Source organism: Corapipo altera, unplaced genomic scaffold, assembly GCF_003945725.1.
Source record: "Corapipo altera isolate COAL_440 unplaced genomic scaffold, ASM394572v1 94, whole genome shotgun sequence".
Lineage (NCBI taxonomy): Eukaryota > Metazoa > Chordata > Aves > Passeriformes > Pipridae > Corapipo > Corapipo altera.
The window spans coordinates 619,268-643,193 of NW_020884950.1; the positions used below are offsets into that span (position 1 = coordinate 619,268).

General features: G+C 42.7%; 1 protein-coding gene across 2 annotated transcripts in view; it reads right to left on the minus strand.

Annotated features, from left to right (window-relative positions):
- Window positions 1–23,926, minus strand: part of WDPCP (WD repeat containing planar cell polarity effector) — a 148,265-nt gene that overhangs the window by 5,175 nt on the left and 119,164 nt on the right. The window contains exons 16-18 of one of the 2 annotated variants that reach the window (XM_027662995.1): window positions 10,709–10,841; window positions 4,027–4,121; window positions 2,479–2,507 (exon numbers count right to left, since the gene is read on the minus strand). In XM_027662995.1, the coding sequence (XP_027518796.1) occupies window positions 2,479–2,507; window positions 4,027–4,121; window positions 10,709–10,841 (257 nt within the window). Of the gene's footprint in view, window positions 1–2,478; window positions 2,508–4,026; window positions 4,122–10,708; window positions 10,845–23,926 lie in introns of both variants that reach the window. The other variant, XM_027662994.1, reaches the window with a different exon arrangement.

Consider the following 23,926-nt stretch of genomic DNA (forward strand, 5'->3'; position numbering starts at 1 on the left):
CTGACCCCACTTTTGTCCTCAGTGATGGGACCCTCTGGCCAATGCCGGTCTCAAACCAGCGTGGCAAAGCTGGTTTGCATTCATCCTACCTGTGATCTGAGACCACCACAGCAGCCCTCACCCATCATCACCCTCACACCCGGGGGCTGCAGGCAGGACACATGCCACTTGTGCTCGTGCAAAGCCACTGGCACTGCTGGAGGGACACGGGTGGCTCCTGTGGCAACAGGGTCTTGCCTCTGAGCCACTTCTCTCATGCTGTAGGGCTAATGCTTTCCTCCAGAAACAAATCTTGTTCAACAGCTTGAGCACTGCTTGGCTGTGTGACAGCCAGCTGCTCTGGCAGGTCACTGGGAACAGTTTGTTGCACGATCTTTAGAGTTTCAGGGAGGAGAAGCTTCCTCATAGCTGAGAGAGCAGCGAGTGAGGAAGACACGTGCTATGGTGCCCCTACAAAGGATAGGGCCCATATCAGATACATCCCCACTGAGGCCTCTGTGGCCATTTGCACTGGCAATAGGTCACTTCTGGCCCCAGACTTTCACCAACAAACTGGTAAAGGAGGGCAAAGCAAACCCTCCGTCTCGCAGCTGCAGGGATCTTCCTGCACAGTTGCCTGTGCAAGAAGGGCCGGGTTTTGGGTGTGCTCCCCTTGGGTGGCACCAAGCCCAGTATTGTGTGAGCTCCCTCTGAAGCAACATGAGGGAAGTGGTGGCAGGGGGATGCCAGCCCAGGGAAGCAGGAGGGTGAAAGTGGGACCTTGGGAACAGGCTGTCCACCAATGTGCTGATGCAGCAGGCTGCTGGTGGTGTCCAGGTGAAGGGTTGCTGCCTTCCCTTGGTCCAGAGCAGCTCAGATGGAAGTGCCCCATTTCCCCATGCACAAGCAGCTCTGTGATGTGTGCTGAAATCAAGCCAATTCCACCCAGGTCACAGAGGTCACACTTTGACCACACCAGCTCTTAGTACTGGCGACCACTCAACTGCAGTAACTTTTTGGAACCAAAGAGTGCTTTAACCACTCCCTTGGATAAATCCTTAACGATGTGATGGCAAAGCTTTCTTCCGTGTATCACTCTTGTTATACAGCCTGTACATTTGGGTTCGTAGATTTTATTGTTAGAGTCTAGAGCTTTCAAATTAACTTCTCAGTTTATTAATTCAGCTCCTGACATGAAGGCAAGGAGCATCTTCCACATAGCTCAGGGAAGGAGCAGTTAACTTCTGGCTAACCCAGATGCAAATCCAGGGATCCCACCAATGCCTCCAGACCATCACTGCTGCTTTATTTCACTGTACTCTGTATCCCAAGGCCACCGAAATCACCCAAAGGCCAACAGGGACATGCTTTGAGTATGAGGATTTCCCATTGGTGTGACTCCAATGTGGTGAACTCTGGCACCTGGTCCCCAGCCTTTCCCCATCCTCCACCCAGTGAAAATGTGCAAGGGCCCGCAGGAGGCTGCAGAGGTGGGGCCGGTGTGTGTTCTTCTTCAGTGCTCCAGGACTGGTAGAACAGCTCTTGGAACATAATTTTACTTGGCACAGGCTGGTTTTGTAATGAAAGAAATAAATAAGTGCCATCCTGCTCCGCTGGGAGGTTGAAGTGTTTCCTTTCCTTTTTTTTTTTTTAATGATCTGTTTGCACTGAGGCCAAACACTGAATACTTTGGCCTCAAAAATAGAAGTTTAAACAAGAACTGTAACTGGGAGGAAGCTAAAACACAGGCACTCTTGTGCCTCCATCCACGGTGTCATGAAATTTATTTTATTATTTATTATATTTTATTTCATAATTTTATTTTTTCCCTTAAAGTAGAACTGAAGGAGTGTGTTGGTGCTGTCAACTCATCAGCTCTGGAGATAGGCTCTGTATGTATGTGCTCTATATGCACTCCCACCAACACCCAACCTCCTGGGATACCAAACCAGGCCAAGAGGGAATGCTCCCACAGGAGATAACTGTAACAGAAGGATCTGGGGAAAAGGGTACAGTCTCCCTGCCAACATGGAGGTCTCCTCCTCTCCTGCCCCACTGAGCTTCTTGCAGGCTGGAAGGATGTGAGCCAGTGCAGGAGAGGGAGGAGGACAACAGGACTGGAGGCTGGCAGTGGGGGGAAGGGATGGACCACCTTTTTTGGCAGCACCTTGCAGTTAAATCAGTTCAAAGTTATCATAAGACCATAGGGCAGTATTTCACTCCTCTTTACTGAGGTCTTGAAAGTGCCAATACGAGCACCAGCTACTTCATGTAAGATAAACATGGATGGAGGGCAAGACTTTTATGCTCTGTGCTCAATACAAAGCAGCAGGTGAAGCCCTGCTCTAGCAGAGCAGTATAGGAGCATTTCTACCAATTTCAGTGAGAGCCCTGCAGGCAGACAGCTTGCAGGGACAGGCTTGGGGAGTTTCAGGAAGCTTCAAAATAGAGTAAATAATAACAAGCAGAAATAAAAAAAGTAAATCAGAAATGGGTCACCTGCTCCGAAGGAATGGCTCTCGTATTTCCTTGAAAAAAAAACCCAAGAAAACACAGTGTTATTTACATTCCACTTCACTCACTGAAAAACCGAAACAAAGGTATGATGTTAAGTAACTTTCACTTTTTCAATAAAACAAAGCTATTTTATATCATGTTATTCAATGGATGAATTAAAATATTTAATATATTCCTTATACAAGTCTATACATGTAGGATACGTATATTCCCTCAAACACTACAACAAGTTAAAGCAACCATGATTTTTGTGGATAAGGCAGTGTGGAGATGCAAGGCAAGTAGTGGATTGGGGATCCCACATCATCCCAACTTGGTGGAGAGCTGTTGCAGGACTGGGATGCACACCCCGGGACAGTCCTGGCTGCAGCACACCTGTCTGCCTGTACTGGGGTAGCTCTGGGGTGGTGGGGCTGCCTGCCTGCCTGAGTGTTCAGCTTCTGTCTCGGGAGGGATTTTCAGTCTGTGTGCCGCCAGGGTGCTACAGGAGGTGCTTGAGGATGAGGCTTCATGTTACAGCTTGAGCCGAATTAAGAGCTGCCAACATCAAAAAGAAGTCCTGCTGCAGGCAATGTCCTTCTGCCCTTCGCTTGGTGCTGTCTGTGGTGTCTTCTAATCCCCACGCAAGGCAATTCAGCTCATGGGATGGACAAAGGCCCACAGGAAAGAAAACAAGCAATTTTTTTGAGTTGGGTTACTATGCTGTCAGCTCCCATGGATGCAGGTGGAAGAAGGTGGTGAGGGGGCAGCAGGACCTTCCCATTTCGATGGTGGCAAGCTGCTGGTTCAGCTTCACTGTAAGGTGGAAGTGCACCCATAACTGGCTCATTTGAAGTGACCTGTTTCAGTTGTGGCTCTGGAACTGCAGTTACGCCTCGACTGACCCTGCCAGCATGCCTGGAGACTGGCTCTGTTCCTACACACCTGTCAGCAGAGTGATGGGACACCCGGACAAGGCAGAAGATGAAAGTCCTCGTCTCACCCCTTGTGCAAACACTCTCACCTATCCCTGCATGGCTGACTTCACAGGACAACTCTTTAACCATGACTTTCTCGTGCTGGGCTGCTCCTCTACTACACTGCTGCACTACCTTGACTCTGCTACAATGGAAACACCAGATGCTGCTGAAGCAAGGCGGCCACCTTCCCTTACTCCAGAAACCCTGCAGGAGCAGTGCATGCTGCTGCTTCACAAGCCATGCAAGCAGTGAGGCTCTGCTGCTGCTATTGCACACCCAGTAACAGAGCAACAATGGCTGAAGGTAATAAACCCTGCCTGTTTTTGTTAAACCATGAATAACTGCTGCAAGATAAGGAGATTCATATGATCTGTTGAACTTATTCTGCCTCCATGAGCTGGTAGGTGAGTCCTCATGCCTCTGCCTGTTAGGAACACATAAACCAAGCTCATGCTGCAATGCCGCTTGACTTATTTTTATTCTGAGATTCAAATAAATTTTCAAGATATTAATCATCATTATTTTTAGCTTCATACCCTTGTGCATATTTTAAAGAGACTGGTTCACTTACCTTCCTGGCTGCTGGGAAAGGGTTTTGTGATCAGGGAGGTGGTGTGGCCACCTGCTCCAGGCTCAGTGTCCTCTGCCTCTCTGCAACTTGTGGGTCTTTGAAAACAAAACAGAAGTGATAGAAGGGGAGGGAGCAATGACTGCAGAGCTGGGGAGATACTGCACAGCAGAGCAAAGCTGTTTTGTTTGTTTTCTATCTTTTCAAGTATACAGCGGCCCGTGTAATTTTCTGGCTACAAACTGTAGCCCTTTCTATCAGATGCCAGTAGGTTTGTTGACTGAGCATCACTACGATCACTCATTTGGCCGTGCAGTCACTCCAGCACTGTCCTGTCATTCAGAGATGAGGTGTAAAGCTGGTGTTTTTTGGAGCAATTTCAGTTTTGTTAAGCAAGACAGGCTAGGGATGTGCATTGCACATAGCAGGCACCAGGCACTGTTGGCAGCCCAGCCTGGAGGAAATTGGGTGAATGCCAGGATGGGAGTATGTCAGACCAAAAAGGCAGTACTGATTTTTCTGCAATTTTTACAGTTCAACCCTGTCCCCTCACCACTCCATCACTGAAATCCAAGTTGTGAAGGAGCAGCAGGGAAGAAAGCACCAACTACGTGTTATGGAAAACACAGACGGATTTTTTTTTTTTTTTTTTTTTTTTGGTTTTGATAGTCTTGGTTTCTTCACTCATCATTAATCTCTGCTTACATAGGCATGTGGAAAGGCAATCCATTCCCAATGCGGTGTAACTGGAAATTTGGAGGCCATGTTGTGTCACCTTGGCTTGCTGGCTCGCTGCTTGTCCTGCCATACACAAACTGCCAAGTGCTCAGTGAAGTCCAAGGGAGCACTGCCTTCACCAAGAACGAGTCGAATAGAGAAAATAAACTAAACATCCAATGCCAGGCCATCTGGGAACTCCTTTGGGAGGATTCTCCTCATTTGGGTGGCTTTTCCTCCTCTATGGATGTAGTCATGTTTGACTCAAGTAGTGTTTTACCCAAGGGTGACTTTCAGATATGACAGCAGTGTAGGTGTGAGAATAAAAATGTGAATGCTTTTGTGCAGCACCCAATTTCTTAACTGCCACAGTGTGAAATCTGGCTCAGCTTTGATAATACAAATAATACATTCCAGGCATAAAAAGCCCTTTATTACTGATGAGGACACAAATAATTAAAGGAAAAGCTCAGATTTTCCCCATGCCTCTGTCTTCACACTACCAGTCGGGCAACAGCTATGAGAGCAGCTGGGCATATGTAAAGCAACTAAAAGCAACTCTCCTCATCAGCTTTCTCGAGACATTTTTAAGCTGCAGTAATGCAACTCTCCCATCACACTAAGCTTTATTGGTTCAGTAAAAGAAACTAAGAAACTTCATTGGAGACCAGATTATGCTGCTTGCAAAAGCAGGGGGATTCTTCTGCTCTTCGACCCCATTATCTCCTCCGTAGTGTCTTGATCAGCTTTCTCACACATGGCCTCGGATTCTGCTGAGACCCACAAATTGCTTTTTTGCCTGCCAAATTGCCATAACCCTTCTATTTTTATATTTTAAAAGAGCTTAAACCCCTCCATCCTCTTTGGATGTGTCTTTAAAACTGACCAGTACTGGGAGGATTTCGTGTATATCCGAAGGCTTAGAAGAAGATGTTACCTCTACCGAGCTTCTAGTTTTACAGTCAACAGACATGAAAAGCCCAGCGGGGATAAAAGGAACTTAACCAGTTCTGTCTAATGCATATAAATCTACCTAAGAGCTCAAGGCACTGGAAGTACTCAATGCACTACATTTATCTGAGTCTAAGATAGAGAAATGGGTCTTCAGCTCACATGCCACATGTCCCATTTTGATGCCAAGTTAATATGAATTAATAGACTGAGATGAATAAACAAGGTCAGTCTGGGCTGGGCCAAGTTGAATCAATGTAAAATAATTGTCAGTATTTTCTGTCAGCAACACTGGTTTATCTTGGCTCGGGATTCTCAGTGCTATAGATTATAAAATGTTTTCAGTGGAACAGTTGGCAGACATTTTATTGATTTTTCTTTGTTTTGTGAATGCTGGAAAAATTTCCATTAAGTATACACGCCGTTCATGTGATGAAGCCAAATTGCTTTTTCAAACTTTTCTTTCTTCAAGTGTGCTAATGCGTTAATACATTAGCAATCTAATTTAATAAAGAGGACCTTTGTCTGGAATCAAGAGGCCCTAGAGAACACCTCGATGCATCTCGAGCACTTGCGGGCTAAGAAGAGTTAATTTTGTACTTTCGAGGTGCTGTACGCACACTGACTAATTAATTTGCCCCTTTGAATTTGGTAATATATTATCTCAGTTTTACAGATGTAGAAACTGAGAATGCAACTTCACACAAAGCCATATATATCTGCCTGCTGTTGTGTTCTCGATGCACATGAAGCTCCTGGGCTGAGCAGTGGCAGGGAATGAGAAGGAAGGCTGCAGCAGCTGGGCAGGAATAGCACTGCTGAGCTGCTGAATCCCACTTCTGACTTGAATTCCCTACACCAATCCCTGCATCGTGCCTCTTAAGAGTTACTTTGGAATTGAAAATTGTCAGGGCAGAAAGAGCAGCTTGTAGGATTACACCTGGACCTGGCAGACTGTATTTCTCAGCCTACATTCCTGATGTTTTAAGACTAGGTTTGCTTCCTGGTCAAAGGGGCTTTTGAAAAAGATAATTGATGGTGGAAGAACAAACAGAAATGCCGTTACTGTGATGAATGCTTATTTTAATTGCATGAAACACCGAAGTAAGAGTAAGAAATCCATTTAGTGCCATTTTTTATGGAACACACAAAAGGGGATGTTGTAGGATAACTCTAATTCTCTTTCTCCATGGTGATTTTATAGCCAACATATGCAGATATGAAAGATGCTCTTAACACTTTCTGAGGTTCTATCAGTGATACTACAGATTCAAAACACAAACATGCTTCTGAGCTTAAATAAAAACCTTATAGAGAAGGAGAAATATGTATATTTTTAAGTACATAAGCCACAAGAAAGTTTTATGGTGAAAAGCACTGTGATGATATCCACTTTTACCTTCTATCCTAATCACTTGTATTAAAATAATAGATAGCCTAATTAAAATAGTTCTGGTTTGGGGGATGGGGACAAAGTAGACGGATAATAAGCTAAAAAACCTTCCAACACATCTTCACACACATCCTGACACTGCCAACAACTGCAAGGTATTTAAACCCACAATGCCTTATGGTAAGGTAACAGAATGACACACTGATGGGGTGGAAACCCACATTGCAGCTGCCAAGGCCAACAGCAAAGGAGTGAGTGCAGCCATAGCTCTGTGCTGACTCTTATGTGCCAAACTCTGGCCTGGTCACAGGCACTCACTAGTTGACTCATCCAGAAACAAGCTGTCCCATGGGCAGTGGATCAGTTCCTTTTTGCTGCTGAAAGAATCAGTATGCTACCTTGGTCTTCTGAACAACAGCATACAAAATATTTTCCTCAATTGCAGGCTTTTGTTGCAGGGTTATGACGATCAAAATGTTTTCATAAACAGATAACAAGAATAATGGGAGGGCAAGAACTGCTGGGTTGTAGCACGGCTGACACTTGGAAGGAGAAAATGGCAATGGTCAATGGCAAATATAAGACAGAGATAAGATCTTTGTCTTGTAAAATTATTCACTGGACTGTGCATTGTTGGTGGTATTTAACTGTCCTGTTTATGTTAGAGTGAAAGAAATCACACAGCAAATGAAATGCTGCTCTCTGGAGTGTTGTCCTGGAATCTTTACTGCTCATAACTTTGTATGTGTGTGTATGGTTCAAAAAGTTGACTACACCTCTCCACTAGCAGGAACAGTATTGCTACTTTCATAAAATACCATGGAGTTAAATCAAGAACAAATTCTCAAAGAAATAAACCCTTGAGATTGTTTTATGAATGATTATTTTGTTTCCAGCCTTTTCCGTCCCTTTTCTGTCCCTGTCTCTATCCCAGACTATGGTTTTCCTGGTTAGGCCAAGGAAATGATGATGTGAAGAGTTAATGGAAGTGATTTTTTAATCATGCAGCCTGAAGACTGGGCTCCAGTTACACATATGTAGATGTCAGGCTCCCTGAAGGGCATCAATAACCAGGTTCATTAAGCAAGTGGAACATAAACGTCTTCTGTTAGTCTTCACAGCACCCTTGCCCAGGACTTCTGCCTAGGTGTAACTTATTAGATATGCCCCAGCTCTCCCAAAACAAAGGTTCTGTCAAAGCTGATATGAAAGAAAGAAGTCTGAGTATGTGCTGGAGATGAGCTTCCAGAAACTTGAGTGAAATGCAGATTTGGGACAGTATCTGGGTATGACAGGAGTGGTACTGTTTGGTGTGACTAGGTGGTACAAAGATGTAAAGCCAAGGCAGATAACAAAAGATTCTGAGAGAAGAAAGAGCAGTGATTGAGTACTCTTGCTGAACAACTGCAAAGTCCTGTTATGTTGTCTCATAGGAATTTGGGGAACCACTGCTACCCAGAAGAAGCCCTTTACAAAACTAGAAATCTCTAGTAATGCTGGAGTATCTTGGACTCATAGAGATGAAACATTGCAATGACTGCAGGACTGAGAACGGCCCTATTTATGCAGGCTCCTAACACTCAAAACTTCCTTTCTTTGAACAGATTTCTTCACATGAAGAAGTCTGATGCAGACCTGGCAGCAGACGCATTAAAGAAAACAAACTCTGCGAAACTGGAGGCAAACCAAGCCACAGTGCTTGTAACCATCTGTGGCTTTTCTTAAGCACAGGGAAGAAGTTGCTGGAGTCACCTGTGCCTCAGCAGATGACCTTCCCAGCTGGCTGGTGTTGTCACAGGGAGTGCCTTTAAAACCTAAATTCATGTTGGCAGGCTTCAGGTAGCTGTGGCCAGCCAGGGGAACTGTGAGAAATTTTCTTCCACAGCTCTGCAAGCGGCCACCAAACACTCCGGCCTCTCCCAGGGGAGGTCAGCTGCACCACCAGGTATCCACAAGCATGGTGGGAGCCTGCTATATCCTCTCCAACTTGGCAAGAGGCAACCAAAAGCCTTGGGAAATCCCAGCAGTTTGTGCAGCTCCAGCGATTGCCAGGAACCACTCATGAGGCTCAGCAACTTACGGTGACCCACCCGGGTAGGTGCAGGCCAACGTGGTCAAACCAGGGAGCCCAGGAGTGGGAGTAAAGTTGAACTCTGCAATCTCTCTCCCAAGATGCCTGACAAAGGCAGATGTGGGACTGCCAGAGACGTGTGAGTCATAGCAACCTCCGAAAGGGAAAAGGTGAGCTGAAGGGAGGATAGCATGTTTATAACTTGGGATCAGAGGCATGTTGGGATTAGTCTCTGCTCTAGTGTGCTGCTAAAAGAGCTCCTTTTATTGGAGCACTTGGAAAGTCCTCCACAGTCAGTGTAGTCTCCATCATGGAGACTGTCTTTATTGTTTGCCCATATCAATATGGTGCTATCTTCATCCCAAAAGCTAAGATGGAACAATTGTGCACTATATTTTTAAAGGCAGGCTCAATCTCCAAATACATGAGATAGCTCTGAAAGCTTTAGACGGCATCCTGTATCCTAAAAGTTGTAGGTTATGTATAAAATAAATACTTCACTAGTGGTAAGCAGCTGGTAAAACGGGAATAACATTTAATACTGAAAAAGCTCAATCTCCCCATGTGTCTCCCCATGACAGAAGACTAGGTAACACACAGATTTCCAGAAAGACAATGAAATGTGTGTTTTGCCCACGTGAAGTGTGTTCAGCACAGTTATGTACAAATGGTTAGGATGAATTCAACGTGGAAGTTCAATGTTGTTCTCACACAAGATCTACTAAAAACATTCCTACATACGGTAGCATAGAAAATAAAAATTAGTCTATATACTATACATCTATATAATCATTGGGGAAAAAAGAATTGTTTTTTCTTTTCTGTCAAGAATTCATGAAGAAAAATAAGAGAAATAAATGCTTTCTGAATCTTTGCAGAAGAGCTATTTCATTCTAATTTCTCATCCCTTGTAAGGGGGTGTGCGGGTTCACTAGCAACAAAAGCACTGGAAAAAAACCTCAGTCATCAGAACTGTTGTTTCTCTCATAATAGGTAAGTTCAAGGTTTTAATCAACTTCAGAAGAAGAACATTCTCAAAAGATCATTCCACGAATTTTGGTCACAGGCTAGTGATATGCTTACAGAAATCTGTAAAGACCATGTCAGGTTTTTTAAAGTTCTGTTTACCACCTATAACAGTTAATTTGCTGCATTTCCATTGCTGTATTTCTCTTTACTTCACATTCAACAAGGAAGGCTGAATTTGCCCAGATGATTTAATTTGAAAATGGTTGTGCTAGTGTGTGTTAAATGCTGTCTATGTTTTTGGAGATTTCTTTGTGTTCATGCCATGTCCATCAGGCTTCCAGGTTTTTCTTAAGTTACTGTTTACTGTCTTAATGTTTCGTTTCATTTACACTCATGGTGCTGACGACAAATGCACTTGTCAGGAAAGCTCAGGATATCAAATATACATTTCAAAACTATTTTAGTTAATTGTTTCCCTCCCCCACCCCCCACCCTTCCATTTTCTGTTGTGGAAATGCAGGATTTTCCTTGGCCTTAAGAAATATCTTTGATGTTGCCCATTTGCCCTTCCCTGCGCCACTCACCTGTGGGAACAGCTCTGTGCTGGTGGTCTGGTGGCAGGGCCTGGAGCAGGTGGCTTGAACCCTCCTCCCGGCTCCAGAGATTGATCAAAAGCTTCACAGGATGGGTCTTCTTCATCTGACTGCCCCAGAAGTTCTGCTAAGATGAACCAAGATATGGTGTCACACTTACTTAAGTTAAAAGTACCAACCAAGTTGTCAACTGGTTGCCTTAGGTGTCAATAAGGACTAGTGTGTCCTCTCTTGTAAAGGATCAAACTGAATGGAAAACCATATGCTTACAGAGCTCTCATCCTTGACTTTTCCCCTTGAAAAGGAGGCTGAGTAGCTAATTACCATCAATAATATATCCAAGAGTTTTTGAAAGGCAGGGAACGAGTGTGTATTGGCTCTAGTCAGCAAGGAGGAAATGCTTTCTCTAAATTGTCAACTACAGAAGGTACAGCTGGCTGCCAAAAGCTGCTGCACATGAGTATTTCCTTGTTGCCATATGGATCAAAATCTCATCAACTGGATTGGTCCTCCAGAAGGGTTTGTGTAACTCCTTCCTTTAGAAATAAAGACTTCCCTCAGCTTTGTTTCAAAATATTTTGGTTCACAATCAAGACATGAAGCCCAGCAGATGAATCAGAGGCCTCCCATTCAAAAGTTCCAGTCTGAGCCCTTTGGGGAAGGGAGTTGTTTGAAAATACCTGAACCACTTAAAAATACAGAGGAGGAATTGCATATCCTTGCTGTGAGACTTAAAATAAATAAATAAGAAAACAATCAAATCGCAGGCTAGCAGAGTTTGGATAAAGGAAAAAGAAATCCTGTTACAGATAAAGACTTTAAAAGATTTTTCTCAAAATCGTAAGACCCTTTTGCATTTTTCCCTTTTTCTAATCCTGTTTTTCTCCCCTTGTTCTCTGCCTTCTTGGATACTGTATAAGCTAATCTGCATGATACCCATGGCAATACCATGGGTAGGGGGAAGAATATAACACTCTTGTGAGTGTTGCCATGCTGCTGGTCTACATTTTGTCTGCAGACCCAGAAAACTCACTGGTTTAGGAGAGCAAATCTACTTGTAAGCCTTTCTGAATCTCTCAGTCATAAATATCCAATGGTGTAAGATTGCTGTGGACTATTTCTACTCTTCATGATACCTAAATGTTATTAGCATCTGTGGTGAGAGAGAGGGTGTAGTGTGGCAACCAGTTTGACTTTCTCAGGTAACTGATACTCTCACAGCCTGTGCTGCTGTTTCCCACACATGGAGCAATGTGGGGAATAGTTGAAAAAGCCAACTGTGTTGGGGGCAACACACCTCCAAGCATGCATGCCATGCTACAATAAACAAAGGTGCTAAACTGGTACTGGTGCAATTTGTCCTTCATCTTGAATAAAAAATCCAGAGAAGAAAATAAGGAGAGGAGAAAACAGGTGTACGAGCAATGCTTTATGTCTAAGGAACTCAACTACAGGGCAAGTAAAGGAAGTTTCTCTGGAGAGTTCTTCTTGTGCAGTGAGAAGCCAAGAGAAGGAGGGGAACAATATGCAGAACTTAAAAAGGTTCAGGAGAAACTGCTTTCGACGTCCACGAAGAACTCTGGGGAAGGGCTTAAACAAAAATCCTGTTGATAGGGAAAAAAAAAATTAGGCAAAATCCAGTTTTAGGCAAAAGTTCTTGTGGGACAAGCTTTGACAGCCTCTGCTTCCACCTGGAACTAAGTCTTTGGTCCTGAAGAGCCTCCCTCTTCAGTCGGCCTTAGCTTTTTAAGGAGCAAAATGTCAAACCTTTTAATTTTCTAAATATCAAAGCTCAGATGTACAGTTTGAGCCAAAGTGGTAGAATTAATTTTCCTTTTTCTCTTTTTTTTTTCTTTTTCCACCTACTCAGTAACATCTAAGGCCTACATAACTTACCCCCTTAACGTCACAAACTTCCATCAATTTATGATGTCCTCGACTTCTCCTAAGCCATCGCTCCTGAGGCTGACCTAATTCCAAGGAGTGGGGGCATTTCAGAACATAAACCCCTGAGAGATGTTGATAGAGGAGTGTATTGATAAAAGAAACAAATTAGAATTGGGTCAAGTTTGCCTTGATCACTCTATCATGCTATTAATTTGTATTTTCTCGTACCTGCTGAGAACCAGAGCTGAGTAAATCACAGCCTTCTCACACCAATCACTTCAGTGGAACTCATGTATGTGCTCCAGGTAGTACCTAGCAGTTTTTAACATCAAGTGGGCTACAATTTGGATGTATACAGTCTTTACTTGGCATATTTCTAATATATGAATGCTATGAGCAATTAATTACACCACAGCCAGTGACTCGGATATTTTGCACTGTGGATGTAGCACAGCTACACCGGGTTAAACAATGCTACTGGATCCATAGGAACCTCATGAAAAACAGAGCAGTCTGTCAGATGCAAGCACACTTGTAGCCAAAGCTGGGGGAAGAGGGGAGTTCTTACCCACAGGAGTGCAAAGAAATTTCTTTTCACTTTTCATATCTAAAATAAATATCTGAACCTCAAGTTATAAGCATTGAACCTATTCTAGTCTGGGTCTACAGCTGCAGTGTTGAACATTAGATAGGATCAGGTGCCAGGAGTGGTGCAAAGCCACAAAACCATCAGATATGAGCTCTGGAGTAAAGAAATAAATATTTTTGTTGTGGGACATGGAGTCTGTTCCCAGTGAGAAATGCTAAAGCAGGAAAAACAAATGCACAGGGAACACTGTTTAAACAACACAGCCCTTCCCAAACTAGAGGCAGCATATCCCACATTTAATTAAAAAGGGAAGGATTTTGGCAACAATGCCATAGAGCCAGGAGAGGGTGGTGGTCCTCACATCTAGATGAGGGCTCTGGCTATGGTTTGGTGCTTAATAGAGGCTTGACTTTGTGCTAGCACTGGAGGGATCACAAGTTTCACCTAAGATTTTGTATTCAGGCATTCTGGGACCTTCCTTTGGCTTATTGCACAATAAACTCTTGTTTTAAATTCTAAGTTAGTATTTGCTTAACATGTTAGGATGTGAGGATGTGAATTTGAATTTTAAAAACTTCAGAGTTATCATGGCTAATGTTGTTGTTTCATCATTAAATTAATTTATCAGACGCAATAATACGAATTTTTTTGTGCCAAAAATCTTCACAAAAATCCTCTTTGTTGTGATCAACATTAGGATAATATTCTGTACACACAACCACACAATGTAGATTCTGCATTTTCAAAATTTGCTGGTAATTGCTCTTGCTGCATCTAATGTCTTTGTGAGAGAGCCAAATATGTATCTTTACAAGTCCACTAAAAGTTTTCCTAAGCTTTAATGAGCAGGATGCTCTCCAAGCAACATACACAGGTGATGAGATATCACACCTTCCTTGCTCATACATCTGTCATTATTTAGCTGTAACTATTCTCTTTTGAATCTGTGACTGCAAATCGGAAGCTGTTTCCATTCTCCAGAATCCTTCGCTGGACTTTCAGGGATAAAAACACACTTTAAAACGTGCAAATCCGTGGTAAAATGAAAATCTTCTTTTTAATACTGTTGGCAAAATTGACAGCTCTACTTAACAGAAGCCATTAAATTATTTACAAAGTAGCAGCTGCTCCTCTAGCAGCCTTTTTTTGGGCATGAAAAATAAACTAGTTGATAAGTGAGAGATAAGCCATTTGACTTCTTCTTTGTGTGCCTGGCATGGTACGCAGAGCCAATTCTGTACAATCTGATGTTTACAGAGCAATCCTCATGTACGACCTCCTTAGGCAACAGGGACACAAGAAGCCTTTAAAACGCTGAAGCAAGCATTTAATCAGAACTCTTCATGCTGATCTTTGAAAAATTCAATAAGTTCAAAAAATGTGACTCCTTCTAAAGATAAAATACCAGTTTTTTGCTTCAGGAGTTGCAAATATATCCCAATGAACTCCCAGTGAACCACGCAGACTTAAGATACACTGCTGTTTTACCAAAAATAAAGAGGTAAACAGTAGCGTTTTTCCGAGAGAAACAAATCAGTGGTTCGAAGAAATGCAAATGGTTAAGCAAAATGAGTGTTGTAAAACAGTAGAGTTTAATAACAACAATCACACTATTTTTTTTTTTAGGAATTTAAATAATTTATTTACTTGAATAGCTAATTCTATGTGAATAAGTTCATATCTCCTCTTATTATACATTAACTTTTTTTTTTTTTTAATTTAAGTGTTTATTTTTAGCTGTTGAAAGTAAGCTCTCATGATTTTGGGAGGTTTTGGGTATTTTATTAAGGCAAGTAACTGCTGCAGGAGGCATGAGACCAAGCCTGATTTCACACATTATCAAGTTGTTCTACCTTAACTCTATCCCAGGTTTTCTCAAACTACATGAAGCTACTTCTAAAGACACTGGGTAAAATCCTTTTGGTATCAAAATCAGTGGAAACTTCCATTACTTACTTGAGCGTGGTCAGCTCTTTTATTCTGGCTACAATTGTTCTCCTGAAAACCTCTTTCTAAATAAACATATTCTAATCAAATTGTTGCGTTTCAACAAATTCCTGCAGAGAAACCACAGAGCTTTGTTTGTGAGTGTGGAAACATGCAACATCAAACGTCTTTGGGGCTAGTTTTCCGTGGATTCTTATTTTTAGATTATTTTTCTCTTGTTTTGTTAATTCCCATGTTTGCATTTGACAAATACAAATTGCTGAAATATTGTTTTATAGTACTTTTAAAACTCATTGAGAACAGCTGTTAGTGCTTAGAGAGCTGGAATAGGTATGTTAAATCTGAATATCTCCCGTTTCTGTTGTAATTTAACAATTTGATACCAGAGAAGATAAGGCACTTTCATCACTACTAATAGAATCAGCCCTTAATAGTAGCATAACATGTCATTATTTTGCTAGTCAGATGTTAGGGGTATATCAGAGGTTTTAGCAGCTGCAAAACTGTTTCAGTCGGTGTTCCAGGAAATGCAAGAATTAATATAAAAGTTATGCGCTAAAACTAAAGAAGTAGCTAACATTTATAAAGAACTCCTTTTTATTTTGTAGTGTAGACAGTTACACTTCACTTAGCAGCCTTCTGCAGCTTGCCATGAAAACTGGCTTTAAAATTTTCTCAAATGCAAATGCTAAGTCTTTACTAGCTTTGGCTGAGATTTCAATCTTTACTACTCATTTGCTCAGCTAGAATCATACACAAAATTAAGCTAACCACTATACAGTTCATTTTATATCTCCCTGGAGCCTAAGTAATCAGGTTCCTTAGGAACTCCCCTAGCAGTGCCAATATTAATTAATTAAAAAAAAAAAAAAGAGGTGTGTCTTACGGGGCGATCCAGATGTGGTAGTACCAAGCCAGGGTGAGTCGCCAGCTGACAGAGACTGAATAACCAAGGATTTCCTTCAATTCAATTTGCTCTCTCACTTCAAAGGCTTGACTAGTGTCTCAGCAATAGAGATCCTGCACCTCTAGATTTTATCGGGTTTCCCGGCCCGTGTGAAGTTTGCTTGGCAATCCTGGCAGTGGGCGAGTGGTTCTCCCTTTCCTTGTGGATGCACGTTACCCAGCTGGAGTGCCAAGATGAGCAACCTAAGGCTGCTATTACTCAGTAATTACAGCAGGCACAGGAGGGAGGGCATTCCTGGTGACTAGGCAATTTCTTTGTTTGGTAAGTGATGCCTTAGACGAGGTCTTTATTTTCCTGTTGGTTTTTTTTCCTTCTTTTTTCATTTTAAGTGACTATCTAGAAATAGCTGTTCCAAAGGAAAGCCGGGCAAAAGCTGCAGAGACATTCCCGTTGTTTGGGGGGGAAAGCTGCAGTGTGGAAATGCGGGCGCGTGCTCCAGAGCATCTTGGCGAAAGCATTCAGGGAAGATCTCATTATTCATAAGTGATGCTCTAGAGACTTCACATAGGCAAAAAGCGCCTCTGGCATTGCAAGCCCCAACCCACAATGGGCAAAGCAGGCGCTGCCGAACTTGCGTGTTCCTTCAGCTGCTCTCTGTGACGCCTGTGTATGGGGCACACCCTCTGCTTGGCACTTCCAGCTCAAGGACCCAGCTTCTCCACTCCTGGCTTCTGCCCCTCAGGCATCCAGAGCAGGGAGAAGTGCTGGCCAGACCGGAGGCAGGTAGGCTCAGGGGAGAAGAAAACCATTTCAAGGGGTTAATTGAAAGAGAAATGCATCTGCAAACACAGGATGCAGAATGGAAGCCTGCAAATGAATGCTGCCAGCTGGAAGCTGGCCAAACTGATAAAGCAGAAAAGAAATTGAGGGTTAAATGTTTTGGATGCTGAAGGCTTGGAGTTCAAAGAGGAGCTCAAGGAAACTCCCAGCCACCAAGTCCATACAAAGAGGCTCTAGGCAAACACAAGCCTTCTGCAGGACAGCTTTATACCAAACAGAGTTTCCAAAAGGCAATGGTTCAAATGAATAGTTAAGGGATATCTTTTAGCATCTGGGAGCTCTTTTACAAGGAAAAATGATGCCCAAAGGTGAGCTATGGCTGAGGGGCAGAAGGAGTTGCTTTCCACAGGGAAGTGGATGAGAAGTGCATCTGCCCACGTTGGGTTGGAAGAACAATGTCTAACCGTGGATGTATTTTCACTGCTTGGTAGAAAAGGCAGAAAGGAGCTGGTCCTCTAGGCCAGGAGGTGAGGGAAATCAGGGCAAGGCTGGGGGTCATCACCTTCCTCAGAGCACCAGCTCCTGTCTACATCAGGAGTGGAATACTGTACCTGATGGAAACCCATTTTTCACCAGATATATAAGGACTGAAGGATTGAAACTAGAAATTACTGCCTAAATCCCAGGAAGAAAATACCTTGTATTTTTCCCCCCCCCCTTTCCAAAGAAAATCTCTGTTTAGGGTCTGCATGGGCTACTGTTTTCTACGTGGTGGATTGGGAGCAGGAAACTGCCTTCTTCCACTGGACCGGGAAGCTGGACTCCAAACAGAGGATGGGACAACTGGTGATGTGTTTTTCTGATATAACACTCTCTTGCCAGGCCCTTCTATGGTGGTTTTGGGACAAGGATCTTGCGTTTCCAGCACTGTCCCTCCACTATGTAACAAGACCACCTTGGTCTTAAGTCAGCCTTTTTTTTTGATCAGCTCCTAGTGCAGAAATTTTACTTAGAGGTGGGAAAGCCTTCAGTCATACTATCCACACTTTTGGAGCAGGTGCATAACTACACCATAGCACTGGAGCAAGGCTAGAGTTCAAGAGTTAGGTAATTGTATCTCTCTCAAAAAGGAATTGCCTCAGACCAGTTAATTTGTCAAGATAACGAATTGCAGCAATTCTCCTAATTTGGAGCTGGGCCACTAACACTGATCTGAACTGTATTTAAACTCTTGATGACAGAGACTGAAAAAGGTATTGCAATACTGGAGGTACAGGTTCCTAAAGCAAAACTGCATGTACAGCTGGAGCTGAGAGGCAGCAAGGGCATGCGAGTACACATCCTGCATATCCCTTAGATATGAAGAAATTCCCTGGGGCACCGACTCTGGTGCCTGGGCAGGCAGAGTTCATCTTGTATCTTTGGGAGTGATAGAGGTCCGAAAAGGATAACACAGTACCCATCAAGTCTCAATTTCTGCAACGTGAGATAATACGAGTAGAATTTTTACCTCCCCCCTTCCAAATAAAGAAACATACTCCAAAAGGACTGATTTGAAGTTACTGAAAGCTTTCTGGCAGCTCCAATAAAAACCCCTCTGTGGGCATGATGCTGGGATTCCCATGGTTTTGTATTCTCCCAAGCTACAGGTTACTGCCACATTTTTCTTTTCTGTGCAGCAGCAGACACGAACAAGTTTGTAGGAGAGGAAAAGCATAAGAAAGCTTCACTGAAAAGGCAGGCTTCGCCCAATGAGTGTCCCCTGTTTCTGATGAAAGTTAAGTAGACAGCATCAGGTAAAATGAAATGATGTGCCAGACCTTCTCCTCTGGCTGCCAGGCGTTCCTTCCCTCACAGGAGAGACGTGGACCACAATAAATCCTGCGCATTGACTCAGGGGAACTGAAAAGAATCTCTGACTCTTGCCCTGCATTGGCACACCCTCTCTAGGAAAACAATGGACTGAAAACAAAGTTGGTTTTTGTTGACTGTGCGACTATGTCAGTGCCTTAAAAAGTGCTAACACAAGAAATCAGACAGACAGATTATTTCAGAATATTTCTGCTGAATGGTCTACTTAGGAATGAAATTGCTTTCTTTCTATGTTATTCAGAGTAGTCATTCTCTACCTTTAAGTCTGCTTAATTTAGAAAAGCAAAGTGGCTTTTATTTTGGAACAAGTGCATCCACAGGTAGACTTCTTTCCAAATAGCTAATCTGGTCATTGCCAAATGTAAACAATTTATGTAAACATAAATTGATAAGGATGGTAAAGAACTCACGAAGGTATGGCCTGGGACTTACTCAATTTGCAAGCCCTTACTTAGACCTATCTTCCTCAGGGCTAATATGGTGATCAACAGAGCTTACAGAGAGCTAGGTTCAATTTAAACAACATGTTTGAAAAAGAAATGAGCTTTTGAAAACTGTCTCCTCTTGCTGCCCCATCAAGTTCCAAGTCTATTTTGCTTGGGTTGATCCTCACTTTTAAATATCAGTCAAGTGGTAATCTAGGATTTAGTAGATCTCAGAATTGTTGATTGCCCACAAGGTTGGGTCTAAGGCCGGTAAGAGCTGGAGATGAAGTGTGTGAAGCCTCTTCTAGAGCAAGTGAGTGACTAGTAAAGAGTAACTTCACATTGCCTGCAGCTTAGCTTTGGCTAAAGTAGAAATGTCTTGCTGTGTGCAGATTGCAAAGAGAGGCTGAAATGTTAAGGGAAAAAACTACAGAAAGAATAGGTCTTTGCATGATGGGTTGTCATCTTCTTTAACATGTTGGGTGCTTATCTCTTTTTCTTCCCAAGACTTTTCTGCTGCTGGAGTGCTCCTGGGAAAGAAAGGGCCATCTCAGACTGTAAATCTGGGCTGAGGTTGCTCTGACTGTGTTTGCAGTGGCTTTGTGTGTGTGTCCACACAGTGTGGCAGCAGCAAGAGCTATGTGGGATATGCAAAGTGACCTAGATCAGCACTCCTAATTCCTGCAGCTGTGCTCGTTGCTTCGTCCTGTGCAAGAGTGATGTGAACCAAATACCAGTCGTGTTAGAGACTGACCTTGTTTTCTTGGAGAAACCTGTGTAAAAATGGATATAACAACACTCTTGACACTTACCTCACAGGATGTTGTGAAGCTTAATTAAATGTGTGCAAAAGCACTTTGAGATCCTTAGATGAAAGAAGTTTTTATAAATGCAAATTATAATAATTACGGCTACTAACCACCATCAACTACTGAAACAATTAATTCAGGTTGCCACAGGCCATCACAACAACGTGTGCAAAGAGGAATCAGCCATTTAATGACATATATGTTGCGTGAGAACTCAAAGCCTAAAAAATACTGTAAACAAAGAGGAAAAAACTAGACACTCAGGGCTTGCCTCTGAGGGTGCCGTTGGTAGAAGTTTCCTCGATTGCTTCCATCACCTCCATGATTGCATTGTGACTTGTCCCCAAGGAGAAGAGACTGCCTTAGAGACTCCACCAGTGGGATCGTTTTATAGCCCCATGATTTTTATATTTAACATCACAAGAAAACTGAAAATGACTGCAAATAGCCTGGTTCACAAAAATTTGGAAATACATGAATATAACTCTGTTTTTCGTTAATTCTCCCATCACCCACTCCCTTCCCCCCACTTCCCCCTGCTCAGGCATCCCCAGCCCAGCCCACTTACAGCATCCCAGAATAGACTTTTGCTACAGGGTATTATCCAGCTGACTTTCCAAGGGTAAAAACAAAAGAGAAGCAATCAAGATGTGTCTGGCCAAATACTTAAAGGCCCAGTGCACACATTTAGTTGACAACTGACTGAAATCCGAACCATTTTGCTCAGCCTTTCTTGTTGCTTCAAAACTGATTTGGGCTTAAATAGCTAAAACCTACAGGTGTTTAAATGCTCTCCCTTGTCAGCAGAACAGCCTCATCAGACATGGTCTGAGGATGCAGTCAGACTGGAAGAGATATCCAAAGACCCCACAGGTGAATCCCAAAGAGCAGGCTAGCCCACCTGTGACCCTCAGGCTTATTTTGCTCACCTTTAAAGATGAAAATTCAGAAGAGTAGTAGTTATGAAGCACCCAACTTACCAAAGCAATTAGGCTAAATGCACTGCAGCTAGAAATTTAAGCAATGCACTGAATTTAATTTGAGAATTCATGGATATAAGACTGAAACCTTTAACATTTAACCTAGCAGCAAATTAAATCAGCTTTCTGACCAAGTGAAAAATTTTATGCTATTGAAGTTTGAAAAGTGTGAAGCACACACATATTAAAAGTAGGGTTTTCCCTTTTTCTTTTAATGAAGAAAAACTTGGGACCACTTAGTTGCCTTATCCAAATAATGGAAAAATGTGAATCCTATCTGTAAATAAAGCCCAAATTATAAACCAGCATTTTTTTCTAGCCTCTGCCAGACTAACGTGCTTGCAGTCAGTGGGTTTCATGGAAAAAAGATGTTATTCATGCTGGAAGGTTGTATAGACTAAATCCACTTCTTTATCAATGAGCTTAATACTTACAGAGTTTACCAGGAGTAAGCTTTCCATCTAGAAAAACTGAAAATGTTTACATGTTCTTTTCAATCACTTTAAAAATACCGACTTTCTGTAGAGCCTTTTATGCTTTAAGAATGAGGATACTAAGTTGATAATGTCCTGGGTAAGTTTTCATAAAATGAGAGCCAAGTTTCTATGGGGTCTGTGTGTGTGTCTGCATAGAAAATTAGCAACACTGATGCAAGGTACAGAAAACATGCTACACAGTTGGTACAAACACATCATTTTAAACCTACAAAACTGAAAAATTTATTGTGGTGTGAATATATGTAATCTGTGTGCTTGCACACACCTATATATACACATATGTACACACACACACACACACACACACACACACACACATATCCTGTTGCTAAGCTCTCTTAATGACACACGGTGCTCTGCTCAGTGTCTCTTGGCTAAATCCTACAATATAAGAAAAAACTTGGATGCATTTTCTAAATGCACCTCAAGGCATTAGGACATAAAAGAAGTTGGGGTATGAGCACACCTAGTTTTAACCATCTCCAGAGCACCCTGACCGACATTTTACAATTTACCAGAAAGGTGTGGCTAAAAAGGCATTGAAGCAGATATAGGGGCAGATCCTCCCTGATAGATATTTGCATCCTGTCACTCACCTACTCCAGAGCTTTGCTGCACAGACTTGCTGATAACCACCAGCACATTCTGTGGTTTGGGTGCCCAAAGGCTTTAAAAGCTGATGTGACCCTATTGGCACCTGAAAACCCCGACTGATGGGTTGACACTTTCTTTCCCACCCCTTTCCACTGGAAGAGACTGATTTAAAGGGAAAATGTTCAGCTTTGGAGAGGAGACACACCATGTTTAGTATGCCTTGTTGGAAGGGGAAATGCAACCTCATAAAAACAGTGGGTTTTTCATTCCCAGGCTGTTCCTTCCACTCCCTGGGAAGATCTTCATCTGACTGATATCCCTCAATTACAGACTGGCATGAATACCAGAGTGTTTTTTCCTTTTAAAACATCACAGAGGTAGTTTACACTACACACTGCCTTCTGCAAACACAAATACTTTCTCCCTGCCTATTTAAATAAACTATGTCAGCTGGAGTGGCAGCTGTGGATACCACTTGGAAAGCTCAAAGCCCTGGGGGGAGCTGTGGGCAGTTCCTGGCATTGCTTCTGCTTCTGAAGGTAACCAGGAGGAAAGTCCATGGGAAGAGATGCAAAGAGCTGATGCTTGATGCCAAGGAAAAAAATTCACCATGGTTCCTGCTGGTGTCTCCTCACCACCCCATTTCATTCCCTTTCTTGCTCCTCTTCTCATTGAAGTAGACAACAGGAGTTTGGAGGTAAGATTCTGTCTCAGACAGATGCTCACCTCTTCAGAAAAAAAAAATTAAATTTTTTTTAAGAGAAGATAATTAACCTACATTGCATTCTCTGATATCTGTTTAATACAGCATTGCTTGTCAGTCACTCCTTTCATCACTTAAAGTGCATTTTGTATCCATGGAAAGCAATTAATGTTCAATAGGTAAAATTTGCCCTTACAAAGGCATCTTTTCACACTCCTGCATTGCTGTAGTGATCCTTCTCCTTCCTTACATGTCACCACCAGTCCTTCTCACACAGAAGTGCATCACCCAGAGATGTTTAATATCTATCTGGCTATTACTGTGCCCTTATGGCCTGATTGCTATTCTGCTCCCTCTGCCTCTTCTCTGACTTCAGGTGGAAACTCTTCCATACATTTTGTGACACATTTTTGGACTGGTTTAGGCTGCAGCTGGAAACTGCATTGGACTACCTCTGTGAGGTTTTAAAAAGAAAAAACACTCTGGTATTCATACCAGTCTGTAATTGAGGGATATCCGTCAGATGAATCCTGTCACCAGGATCCTTTCTGATCTGCAAAGAGCTGCTTGAAGCAATACTATCTCTGTAAGAAGAGTGCTCAGTTTAAAGCAGGCTTACAGCTCTCTGCTGCTTTCAGGTCTATTTGACTAATGATTTTGCTTCAAAATCAACAAAATTACCTTTGGGCTCAACTTACTGTGGCAGACAGCGCCACGTGAGCAGCCTGTGCCTGGCCCTGGAGCCTTGTCTTACACCTACCTTGGGGCCCCAATGGATCAGGGGTACAACCAACCACAGTGGCCAGTGCTGGTTTTTTTAAAACTGCTAACCTGGGTAGCTTTTCATCTGCTCCCCTTGTACCACAAAGAAGAAGAAGAAGAACCTGATCTGCAACCACATGTAAAAATAAGCAGCTCTTCAATTTATATTTCTGAAGTCAAAACTGATCTGTGGGACAGCAGGAACTTTCAAGCCCCCCAACAGTACCAATATAAAGATTTAATCATTGCTATTTAAAACAGTATAAAGCAAAAGTGAGTTAGGATGCCAGCAAACTAAAGTATAGGAGATAGCTTTCTAGGCAAGCTGAGTGACATAAGGAGTGGGAGAACATCAGCGTGGCAACTCTTAATATGAAAATGGTCAAGGATTACTTCACAATCTTGCAACAGCAGATGGCTGGAGCCATTTAATCAGGCATCTTTTCTATTCCTAAAG